The 11,990-nt window shown below is 55.6% G+C and overlaps 1 protein-coding gene across 1 annotated transcript; it reads left to right on the forward strand.

Annotated features, from left to right (window-relative positions):
* Nucleotides 1–9,128: 9,128 nt before the first annotated feature.
* On the forward strand, nt 9,129–10,595 carry LOC105186192 (serine-rich adhesin for platelets-like). Its single transcript, XM_011146234.1, has 3 exons — nt 9,129–9,322; nt 9,819–10,176; nt 10,230–10,595. Exons 1-3 carry the CDS (start codon nt 9,129–9,131, stop codon nt 10,593–10,595), a joined length of 918 nt encoding a protein of 305 aa, XP_011144536.1.
* The last annotated feature ends 1,395 nt before the right edge of the window (nt 10,596–11,990 follow it).

The following is an 11,990-nucleotide window of genomic DNA, read 5'->3' on the forward strand; positions in this document are numbered from 1 at the left end:
AGGTTTGAAAATATTTCATTAAAAAGGTCAGGATTTTGAAAATTCATTTAAAAAGTGAGTCAGAATCCCCCTTGTTTAACTACTCAAATATGATGATGGCTGCAATGGAGGATGAGACTGCATGTACTTATTATTGGCTTTTGCGTATCTACTGGAACATTGACTGAGACCGCCGCGAATACCGCGCTCGATGAACATATCCACGTCGATATCAGTGAGCAATTCGAAATTAACGTCCGTATGCTTCAACATAGCATCCCACGTAAAACCAGACAAAGTGTAATAATACGCGGGATATAACCCTTAACTTTTGATACGACTATTGCGGAAATTTTCAAAAATATCGGCCAGTAACAAGACATCATTCTTCAGATACAAATCGCTATATTCATCCAAGGTTTGAATAGAGAACCGCCACCAGATGTTCGCAGCGTGCACGTAATCGTTCTCGGATACCGTATCACCCGTCAACGAACTGTAAAATGACTCGAGTAGTAAAGCAAGGAGGAATCTAACCCAATTGCAAAATATTTTTTGCAAAATGCACTCTTTATTAATTAAATTTTTGCGTCTATGGGCAAAAATGGCGGCCGTGACGTCACACATATGTCCAGAAAAAAAACTACCGGGCTGCTGCTAGACTCGAACCTGGGCCCTTGCAGTTACTATTCAACGCTCCATCCTCCTAGACCACCACCGGCTGTTGCTAGTAGACGTCTAGTGAAGGTTCTCAAGTGTGTATGATGACGTCACGCATACGTCAAAGAAAAAAATAAGTCGAAAAATGTTAAAATAGAAAGATAACTATTTCCGTTTTCATCAGATAGCTGAAGCACTTTTTATTATATCTTTGTCAACGTATCTTTGTCAAAAGATAAGTTTGACTATATTGAACACATGCTATCATGCCCATTAGATAATCTAATATCAAATATAGCTCCTACGGTTTGACATCACCTATACCAGAGTTCGGCAAAATGTGCACGCGACGGCCGATTGTCGACTATGTCCGCCCACCGCTATTCGGGAGTAGGTATATCCTACTCCCGGAGCAAATGGGATGAGTGGGCCCGTTTCTTGGGAATGGCAAAGGAGACATGGGAGCGGGTCCGAAAAGACAATGAAATAGGAAAGGAGAGGGAAGGAAGAATGGAAGAATTTTTTAAGTTTATTAGACAGTATACGTGGACTATGTCTGCGGGAGCAAGGAAATTATATGAGGGAAGGGCTCTCCTGAGAAGGGACTTGAGAATGAGTTTGGAGTGGAGGCAGGAGATGACCAAACAGTTGGATGTGGAGTAGTAAAGAAAAAGTTGAAGAAGGGGAAGGAAATAAGAGAGGCTACGCTGAAGGCAGTCAGGGAAGAGCTCCGGCTTGCGCAGGGCCAGTTGGCTGCATGACAGGAGCAAAAGGAGAGTGAGGACGTCGTCTTCACAGACGGATAAGGCAGTGGATAAAGAGAGGCCCTTGTATCCTCCGCGGTTCAGACGGAGTGAGGGGCCTCGGAATGGGATACATGGGAAGTGGAAAGAAAGGAAAGGCCCTCCGTAGGAACACAAACGGAGAGGCCTCCTGTTTCAGGAGGAGGGAGGGTGGTTCCTGTCGCTTCCCGAGGGGTAGAGGTTTGGGCGTCAATAGAGCACCGCAAGAAGAAAAGGAGGAAGGACCGGGATCAGGCTGAAGTGGGCGCATCACAGGTTGTGGTGACCTTGCATCCACAACAACCGAGGCGGGGAAGTTTGGGGGAGAGGGAAGGAGGACGGCAGAGCCTCCCTCCAAACCACCCACCCGAGCTAATGGGGGAAGAGGAGCAGTGAAGGAGGAGGATCAGAGGGCACGGGGTCCCTCCAATACCTCTCCACTCATAGGGAAGGGGAAGTGGCCAAGACTGCCAAAGACGGCGGCCGTCACGGTATGCTTAGCATAAGGGGTTTCCTATGCGGAAGCCCTTCGACGAGCGACGGAGATGATTCCCCTCGGGGACATGAATATCGGGAGCGTGAACGTGGGAAGGTGTGCCGACAGTTCGTTGACCGGTCCCCGAGGGGAATAAAGCGGATTGGTTAGCTGCAAAGCTAAAAGAGGTGATTCCAGAGGCGGTTGTTAACCGCCCGGTACAGAAGGGGAGGTCCGCCTCATCGGTTTTAACAAGGCGGCCTCCCCTGAGGATGTTAAAGGGGCATTAGCGGACTGCGCTGAGTGCGCCCCTGATGCCATTCGCCTCGGTCCCTTGCGCTGGGGCGCGAGGGGCCAGGGAGTTGCATGGGCGAGACTCCCAATGGCGACGGCGATAACCGCCGCCAGAAAAGGGAGTGTGGCACTGGGGTGGTCGGTTGTCGGCATATTTTTGCTGGCGGCTCGGCCGCCCCAGTGCTATAGGTGCTGGGGCCTCGGTCAGACCCGGGCAGGATGTACCGCTGCGAAAGATCGCAGCGGTATTTGCTACAGGTGTGGCCGGGGTGGGCACACTGTGCAGAAGTGTGAGTCGGCGCCGCACTGCGCGGTGTGCCAGGATGCTGGGCGGGAGGCCATCGGATGCTTGGTCCGGTGTGTTGGCTGGCCTCCAGGGTCAAGCGGGGTGGCGGGCGCATGGAGCGTCGTCGCGGCCGCCTTCTCAACGCAGGACCCGGACGTGGGGGACGGGCGTGTTTTCACGCCCGTCACATAGAGGGGTTGGTTGTTACCGGTGAGGCAACGGAGGCAGGTGTAGGAACACACCTACGGGAGCAGGATACCGTCGATATGGTGTCGGCGGGGTTACAGTTTACCAGGGTGGTCGCCAGTGATCCCGATCGGTGGAGGAGGGGGGTTTTGATCCCTTTTCGTGTCGAGGGAGTTCTCCCTTCTCTGCCGCGGTGAGGGGGATCGGCGAAGCTGCGCGGCCTGGTCTAAATTGGACCCTTCGTTCGGATCAATTGACCTGAGCGAGGACATCCTCCGACCTGCCTTCCTTTCGAGGGAAGGAGGCGGTGGATGGATGGAAGCAGGATCCGGGTGTGGGCCCGGACCTGCCTCACCTCACCTCGAACACCGGAGGTGGGTTTTGGAGGAGGGGGTGGTACCCTCCTCTCCCCCGCCGGCCTGTAGCATTGGCCGGTTAGGGCTGGGTGGCCCTCCTTTTGGGAGGAGGGAGACGACACTTGGTCCTAGCTATCCGCGTACGCTTCGATAGAGCTTAAACCCTAGTCTGGGAACTGGGTTGAATTGTACTTCCATCAATAACTCCCCCTTCCTAGATTGGGAGGAGGGTTTGGAGTAGTGGTCGAGAATGGAGCAGTGTTCTCTAGCCCGGATATGACCCATAGGGTCCGTTGTATCTGGGTATTGGAGGGCGTAAGTAAGCTCTTCTCCCCTCCCCATTCTCTCTTTGGTCCTGTCGTACGTGGGTGGCAGAGAGTGATGATGGCCCTTTTGGCCCTTAGCACGTTTTAGTGGGTGCAAGCCCCACATAACCCTCGGGCTTCTCACAGGGCCCGAGGGAATCCGGTAAGGATTTCCCCCTGGGTTACCAAAATAAAAAAAGCTTCATACATAATGTGTGTTATAACACACGCTAACAGCTCGCAATCGATCAGTGATTCACAATCAAAATCACTGCTTTCACGTATCGCTTTTGTAGCTTGTTGTATATTAGTGATGTTCATCTTGCGAAGAACATTTACAAAACCATTGAATTTAATACTAACTGTATGAATATTTTCTGAGAGCCATAAGTGCATATGATAAATAAAATTTTCGAAGGTAAATAAAACATTTAGCGTATCCGGTTTTAAAAATAAATAATTATTAAAAATTGTAAATTTCAAGATATCAGAATTATATATTTTACACAATTCAATTGATAAATTTTCTATACGCATTGGGGAAGACGATGATTTATAAAAATTGACCTGCAGATATCTTTAGATGTCAACGCGTTGTCCATTAGCGCATTCCAAATTTAGAGCGGTAATAGCAGTTGGTTGCCACGATTATCACCAATGAATATATCTACGACTGGTTCAGTTCCTACGCTGATCCCGATGTCCAAATATTTATAAACAGTTGCAGTCAAAGCGTATCGGCATCCTAAGATACGCGTAGCAGAAGGTCGTGGAACGCTGAAAAGATATAATAGAAAATTTACAGGTCTGAATCTCGGAAAAAGATTACTACGAATAAATTAAAAGAAACAACATTATGATACTCATCTCTCACACCTTTTTTTTGCACAGTGGAGTCTCGTCCTCGTATTGAATCGGTGTGTAATATTTCATGTCCATAACGTTCACTTTAGCACCGGCAGCGTACATTTTTACTATGTAGACACACTTAAACTGTATTATGTAGATACACAACCGATGAATCTCGTCTTCACAGAGCGACAGAGAAAACAGAAGTTTTTTTCTGAAGCTTAATATTATAGCTATAGTATTATTATAGCCATAGTGCATCCCATCCTTTTACTCTTCGGAGTTATCAACATTTGTAGCTCATGCGCAGATGCATTCTTAAAACGAGAAAATAAATAAAATATGGTTATCTTTGGTTTAGATCCATTTGACTCACGCATGTCCAAACCTGAAATCTATGAAAAATGTTCACATCATATCGAAGGCCAATCCGGCCGGGCAACCGGTCGGGGCACCGCGCCCTCGATTCCTTTTAAGAGAAGGAGCGCGGTATTTTGGCGTGGGGCCCCGGGGCCGGGGTATCGGGAAGGGAATACGGGAGTAATTCCCCTGACTCCCCCCACACCGGTCCGAATGGTAGTCATCCCGCAGGGGTTTTTAGCCGGTAAGTGTCCGGCATAACCCCCGACCCTCCAAGGGTCGAGGGTATCCATAAGGATTTCCCCTGCGTGAACGAAAAAAAGGTAGACTCGTACCTGAGCCCTCGCGGTTACTATCCAATGCTCCAAGCTCCTAGACCACTGTCGCCTGTTGCTAGTAGACGTCTAGTGAAGGTTCTTAGAATGTCTCCCCCGCGGGTGCCACCTTGACGTGGTGGGGAAGCTTGAAGGTCCCGATGATGTACAGAGCTGTGCCGGCATGGGCTTCGGCTCCTGGCAGGTCCTACCATGCCGGAGTGTTCTGTACTGAGAGACTGGACCAAGAACACCCAGGGTAGCTATGGCGGCCTGACCAGTGATGGTCAGGCTCGACCACTTTTGTGTGAGGTCGAGGAGAAGGACCCCACCCCTCCGATATTGTACGCCGGTGTTCCAGAAGTCGGAGGGGCAAGACCTTACCCTCGTCATGGGAATTCCGTCCCTGAGGGCATTGCACGCCGGTGCTCCGGCAGCCCGAAGGGACACTCGGTTCTGCACACCGTGAGGGTTTGGGACCCCTCATGGTACCCGGGGAGGCGGGGGGGGGGTTCCGGGCTGCTTAGATTCCGAGGTCGGGGTCCCTCGGGGTAAGTCCGGGGGATAGGGATCGCATCATCTCTAAACCCATCCCCTGGGCGGCGAGGCTTTACTGGCTGCCTTGGGGGAGCGGTTCCGGTGGGTTACGACACCGGTGACGTAACTCCTTCCACGGGGCCCCCCGCGTGGCGGCACTGCTGTCGGTACCCCAGAGGTCGGAGGCTGGGAGCCTCTGAAACCGGTCCGCCTCCCAGCAATGGGGGATGGAGCGGGAGTAGGGGGCTGGATCCCCGTGCCCAGGATGCCTCTCCCTGGGCTTGCGGAATAGACCGACTCCCCGGGGGAACTCGGGGACACCGGTAGGTCATTCCGGTGCGGGCATGCCCGGTCGGTCGAGCCGGCAGCTGTGGTGGGTTTCGATGACTCAATGGCTGACAATAAAAATACAGGGAAAAAGAGGAGGTGGGGTAAGAATGGGGAGGGAGAAACTTCGAGAGCGTCTGGAGCCTCGTAAGAGAGTGTTGTGAGCACTATGATCATATCACAGGAGTATCCTGACGAGGATCCAATTATTGCGGAAGGAGTGCCATACTCCGTCATTAGACGTGAGGAGTGGGATGAGTGACTGGAGAGATTCCTAGATGAGGACGGAATAGAAGAAGGGAGGTACTATAAGCGGGAAATAGCGTCGTTACGTGGATATATTAAAGAACTATGGGGCAATTCTAGAACGCTATATGGGGAACGGGTACAATTGAGGAAGAAATTGAGGCTCACTAAAGAAAGCCGAGAGCGAATGATTGAAGGTTTGGAGGCAAAAGCCCTGGATGAGAAGACTCTTCGGAGTAGAGCCGAAAAAGGTGAGATAGCCCTGCAGGCTAGAAAGGAGGAGCTGAGATTCCTCCAAAATTAACTAGCCAAAAGCTGGGAGGAAGTAATTGAGGTTAGGAGAAAGCCAGAACAAAAGACGAAGGCGACAATGTCTCGAGAGGCAATTGACTGGCAACTGAGGAAAAATTCCTTGACGCAAACGGATGAGGAGTGGGGAATTTCGGGATGGGGGGTCTCTGAGCCAGAGGGGGCGTCGAAGGTCGACGCCTCCTCACAGAGGGAGACTCCCCAGGTACTCGAAAGGGTTGAAGTGATCGCCTCCGCTCCCCTCATGGTGAGGGAGTCACCCCCCTCATGGGGTTGGAGGTCAATCATAGGAAGAGGAAGAGGAGGAAAGGTGGTGGGGAAGTTGGGGTAATCTCGTCGCCGTTTTGACCGGGCACCCTCAGCGACCCCAGGAGATGAAGCGGTGGGGGGAAGTGGGGAGCAAGGTTCAGCTTTCCTCCGGACCATCCCTCGCTATTATAGGGGTAAGGAATGACGAGAATCGAGGGGGGAGAGCGAAAGAGGCACAGCCTCCTTCCAATTCCCCCTCGACAGGGAAGAAGTGGCCGCGGTTGCAGGAAACAGCCGCGGTCATTGTTAGGCTGCAGCAGGGGGCCTCCTACGCGAAGGCTGTCAGACGAGCGGAGGAAATTCCCCTCGGGAATCTTGGCACCCCGGGCGTGGACGTCGGGAGGAGCGCCTACGGCGCCATACTGGTCCGCGTCCGGAACCCAGGCCCCGAGGGAATTAAAGCCGATCGGCGAGCCGATCGGCTTAAGGAGAAATTGCCCGAGACAGTCATTGGCCGTCCGGTGCAGAAAGAGGAGGTCCGTCTCGTGGGGTTCAACGAGGCGTCCTCTGAAACGGTAAGGGCGGCCTTGGCGCTAAGGTTGCGCTGTCGGAGCCATCCAACTCGGCTTCCTTCGGTGAGGAGATAGGGGCCGAGGTGTAGTCTGGGCTAGACTCCCACTGGCGGTTGCTGTGAAGGCCGCCAGGACAGGGAGCTTCTCACTGGAGTGGGCGATGGTCAGCGTCACCCTACTGGCCGCTCGGCCTCCCCAGTGTTACAGATGTTGGGGCCCCGGCCACGCCAAGGCTAATTACATGGCCGCCGCTGACCGCGGAGGGCTGTGCTTCCGGTGTGGCCGGGGTAGGCACACCGCGCGGTCGTACAAGAATGCACTAGACTGCGCGGTGTACCGTAAGGCCGGACGTGAGTCCGGCCATCGGATGGAAGGGCCAGCCTGTTGAATGGCCTCCCAGCGAAAGGGGGGCGGCGGACGCTAGGTGCGTCGTCGCGGTCGTCCCCCCCAACGAGCGAACCGTCGGGGACGGGCACGTTTTCGTGCCCGCAACTGGGGGTGTAAGTAGCCGCCGGTGTTGGCGGTGGAAGCGGGCGTGGCAACACGCCCGCGGGTATGGATCGGAGCCGGGGGTGTGGTGGGGGTGGCTTGTTGCCCCTCTCTTGTATCCAGAAGCGTGAAAGGGTGCTCGTGCTTTCCCTTCTTGGCGCCTCCGGGTCGGCTGTACGACCCGACTGATTTTATGTCCGCCCCGATAACCGAGGGGAAATTCTTTCGTCGCTCGCCGAGGGGTGGGGGTCTTCTCCTCCTGGCAGGTACCGTGTTGGGGGGGTTAAGTTTCTTTCTCTCCCCCTGTGGGCGGCGGAGGGATCAAGGGGAGACGGGATAATCCGGTGGGGGCCGGGCCCTGTCTCCCCGACCCCCCACCTCAGACCATTCGAGGTGGGGTGAGGGAGGCGAGCTGGACACACCCCCTCCCTCGCCGGCCCTGTGCAGCATCGGCCGGCAGGCTGATCGAGGTCAAACTCAGTCAGCCGGAGTCGCGCGTCGCAGCAAAGGGGCGGAGCTCCTCGGTCCGTACGGTGGTAGCAAAGAGGAGGCCTGGCCTTATTGGTTTGTAGGGTCAACATAGGCTGCAACATTCCCCCTGCGCATGGGGTCGGGACGTGCTCGGGGGGGAGGGGAACTGCGATTGAGGAGCTCCTCACTCGCGAGCCAAGGGCGACTCTCTCTTCCCCTCCTCCCATATACCGGCCCTCCCGTTGAGCCCCGCGGCGCGCAGCTCCAAGGCGTGAGATGTGGAGTCAAGGGTGGTGCTGGGGGGACGAAGCAGTGGTGGAACCATTCCGGGCCCCCTGCACCTTAAGTCCGGCTACCAGGCAATGTCCTCCAGGTGGTTTAGCGGGTGCGAGTCCCGCATGACCTCCGGACGCCCCCCCAGGGTCCGGGGGTATCCATAATGGATTCTACCTGGGTCACCAAAAAAGAAAAGGTTCTTAGAATGTGTATGATGTCACGAGAGAAAATATCTATCATGCATAGTTCGAGTCAAAGAGGCTCGGTCTACACAATCTAAGGTTTTTGAAGGGGGGCTCCCCCGTTGACGCCACCTTGCCATGGTGGGGGAGCTTGCGGGTCCCAGTGACGTACAGAGCTGTACCGGCGTGGGTTTCGGCCCCTTGCAAGTTCTACCATGCCGGGGTGGTCTGTATGGAGGGATTTTACTAAGAGCGTCCACTTTCGGATGGGCAGCTGCGTCCAGGAGGTAACCAGGGACTGGAGGGTCGTACTTGTACGATCCGAAGATCCCTACAGCGCGGGTAGAGCGGGCTCGTTAGTCTTGTGTAGACAGCCGGTCTAGGGGAAGGAAAACCCCGAATTCAAATCCGAGTGGGTCGGGCTCGTAATAATCCGACAACTGGATGGTTATACATATGACAACGAAGGCAAACGATTTCTCGGTATTCGGACCCGAGAATCGGCGTGCGGATGGGGGTAGTGTCCTCCCCCTCCCCACGTTGTCATCCTGCGTCGGGCAAGCACAGGGATCGACCGCGGGTCCCTGTGCCGAATTGACTACCGCGAAGCGTCGTGGCGGGGACATGATCCTGACCTCTGACACGTTGTCAATTGACGGCAGGCCACCTCTACGTGCGAGCTCTGATAGGAGCAGGAATCGGAGCATAGAGGGAAGTAGCGCGAGCTACAACCCGCTTTCTGACGAGGACCCCGACTATCATGGGTCCTCCTCTGAGCGTGAGCGCCAGAGCCCCGTAGGGACCGCTTCCACCGGGGAGTAAGTCAGGTGGGCCCTCGCGCCAAGAAGAAAGGATACCCGCGCACTGTGGGAAAAGCCCCGGCTGACAACAGCCGGCAGGACGGTCCCTACGGGGGACGCGTCAGGTGAGCTCTCGGTGTGAAGTAGGGCGGCCACCCTACGGGGGAGAGAAACCTTCGTCGATAGACGAGAAGCACCTCCTCCACCGGGAGGGTGGTGAGGTGGGCTCTCCGGGTGAAAAAGAGCATTCACCCAACGAGGGACGGGAGGAGGCCCAGGGGAAAGGATCGAGTATCCCAATCCTGACGTCGAGGACTGAAAGACCGAGCCCCCTTTTGAGCAAGGAAGGGGGCGCGCGCGCGAAAGGGGAAGATGACGCGACCGCGGGGAAGACTCAGGAGAGAGCTGCTGGGAAAACAGCGGTCCTCTCCGACGTCATATTGTCGCAGGGGTCGAAAGTCTGGGTGGAGAGGTTTAGGGACAAGAGAGGGAAGTTTGCTTCTCCTGTTCACAGGGCTGTCCCAGGAAAGGCGACTACCACTTCCACCACTGTTGCCGCCACCAAGACCGGAGTCAGCACGACGACCACAACGGCGTCTACCACCAGCAAAGCCTGTGCTGGTGTGAAAACCCACACCAGCACGGCCTTAGCTAAGAGAAGGAGGGAGTTTACGAGCGTAAGCTCGATCTCGTCCATTGAGGTAGACTCTAAACCCTCCACCAGTACACCGGTACTGATACAGAAAAGGGACCCGAGGGGGAGGCCAGCAACAACGGGCAACGGAGTAGGTCTCAAACATATATGGGCGGAAAAGGCAGCAAGGAAAAAGGAGAAGGCGAATTGCCTGGAGAGTGAGGTGGAGGACCTCTCAGTGGGGGCATCCTTCGCTCCTTGAACGATGGGCGTTCCCTTGAGGTCTTCAAGGATACCATCTCGAAGGAGTTGCTAAGGGAGGCAGGGTCGACGGAACTAGCCTCGGAGGCAGGCCGTGCAATCGATGCGGTTCGCTTGGTGGCACGGAGGTCTAATACGTTGAAAGGGACCTTTGTGTCGCTGCTGAACCGTGCCACGGCAGCCTCCGAGGCGGTTATGTCGACTCTGATCGCTAGAGTTGCTGCGCAAGAGGGGAGGAAGGAAGCCATCACGAAGGTGAGGAAAGAGATGGAGGGATTGAGGGAGGAGATGAAAGCACTGAGGGTGGAGAACAGGCGGTTCCTGGAGGAGCTGATGCGGCCAAGCAGGCCGCCGTCGGCCCCATCCCTGTTCTCGCTCCTCCGCCACCCCCCGTAAAGGGGAGAACATACGCGGAGGCAACGTCTGGTGAGGACTCCTCTGCATGGAAGAGTGGGGCTAAACCACCCAGGCCGAGGAAGATGAGCATAATGGAGGAGGGCGACCAAAACCCCGCCCCGAGAATCCTCCAGTGAGATGAAGGAGAGGATGGATAGGATAATTGACATAAAGGTCTATGACGATAACTGTGACCTTTTTAGGAGGAGAGTGGGGGAATGGTGAGGAATCACAAGGATAAGAAGAAGATCAAGAGAGAGGAGAGAAGAGGCCCTCTTGCTCCTCCCCACCCTCCTCCTCAGTCCACCTCGGAGAAAAAGAAGGGGGACAAAAGCTAAGGCCGCCGAAGTCAGCCGCCGTCACCCTAATGTGCCCCGAAGGCGAATATGGCCAATTTATGGCTGAAGCCAGGCACCGGTATCAAGCCGGCGGACCTAGGGATCCCGGGATCTCTCAGGGTCTGCCGGGCCCTCACGGGGGCATTACTTGTGGAGGTGCCTGGCCTCAACGCCGGGGCATCAGCCAACCGGCTTGCGGAAGAGCTCCGCAGGCTGGCGGTGGAAAAGGGCCCCGAATATCGGGTCCAGAGACCGGTGAGGACCGCAACTCTGCGGTTACCCGGCCTGACGATCGGGCTTGACGATCGGGGCCCAGGAGGTGGCGGAGGCTGTGTCCCTCGTTGGGGGGATGTCTGCCCGCAGAAGTGTCTGCCCCTTCCCCGGACCTTTCGTCCTCGGTGGGGACTCTGCGCCGAGGAAGGGGGAGACCAGACCGGCCTCCCCCCAGCGAGGGACCCTACACAGGAGAAGGGGGAGGAGAGAAGGGCCTCCATCCAGGAGATGGAGCTGGACCCATGGATGGAGGAAGCCCGAACCTCAGACGCTAGGGACCCAGTTCAGCCGGAGCCGCTCCAGAAGAGGGCCTCGAGGAAGAGGGGGACGATCAAAATGGACGCCGCTGCACTGATGGACCCGGAGACCGGAGGAGAACCAGGGACGGAGGTGCAGAGAAGGTGAGGAGGGTAGAACCTACCGGCATGCCTCCAACAGCCCTAGAGTTGCGAGAGTCAGGAGATGTGCCCACCGACTTCACAGATTGTGGACCCTTCCTCATACTCCCCAGAGGAGAGGGACATACAGGTAGGGACTCCCCGTGCCACCGCGGAGGCACCCGTTGATGTTAAGGTCACCATGGCCGAAACCCCCCCGGATGGAGCTGAAACGACACCAGTATCGCAGGAAGTTCAAACGGAGGGGATAAAGGTGGGTAGCCCAGAGGATGGGCTGGATGCATAGCTTTCACGCCCCTCCTCCGGGCGCTACAAGCCAACCTCGGCCGCGGCCACAGAGCCCATATGGGTGCTGGATAAATAGCATAGGGGGGGAGTACACGGCG

The sequence above is a fragment of the Harpegnathos saltator genome, unplaced genomic scaffold, assembly GCF_003227715.2.
Source record: "Harpegnathos saltator strain DR-91 unplaced genomic scaffold, Hsal_v8.6 scaffold188, whole genome shotgun sequence".
NCBI lineage: Eukaryota > Metazoa > Arthropoda > Insecta > Hymenoptera > Formicidae > Harpegnathos > Harpegnathos saltator.

Excerpts from the sequence above, each read along its gene's own strand:
- LOC105186192 (XM_011146234.1), top strand. The coding sequence starts at position 9,129 with ATGATCCTGACCTCTGACACGTTGTCAATTGACGGCAGGCCACCTCTA. Across the intron at positions 9,323-9,818 it reads GGGACCGCTTCCACCGGGGA|GGCTGTCCCAGGAAAGGCGA; the intron begins GTAAGTCAGGTG and ends TCCTGTTCACAG. Across the intron at positions 10,177-10,229 it reads GTGAGGTGGAGGACCTCTCA|GATACCATCTCGAAGGAGTT; the intron begins GTGGGGGCATCC and ends GAGGTCTTCAAG.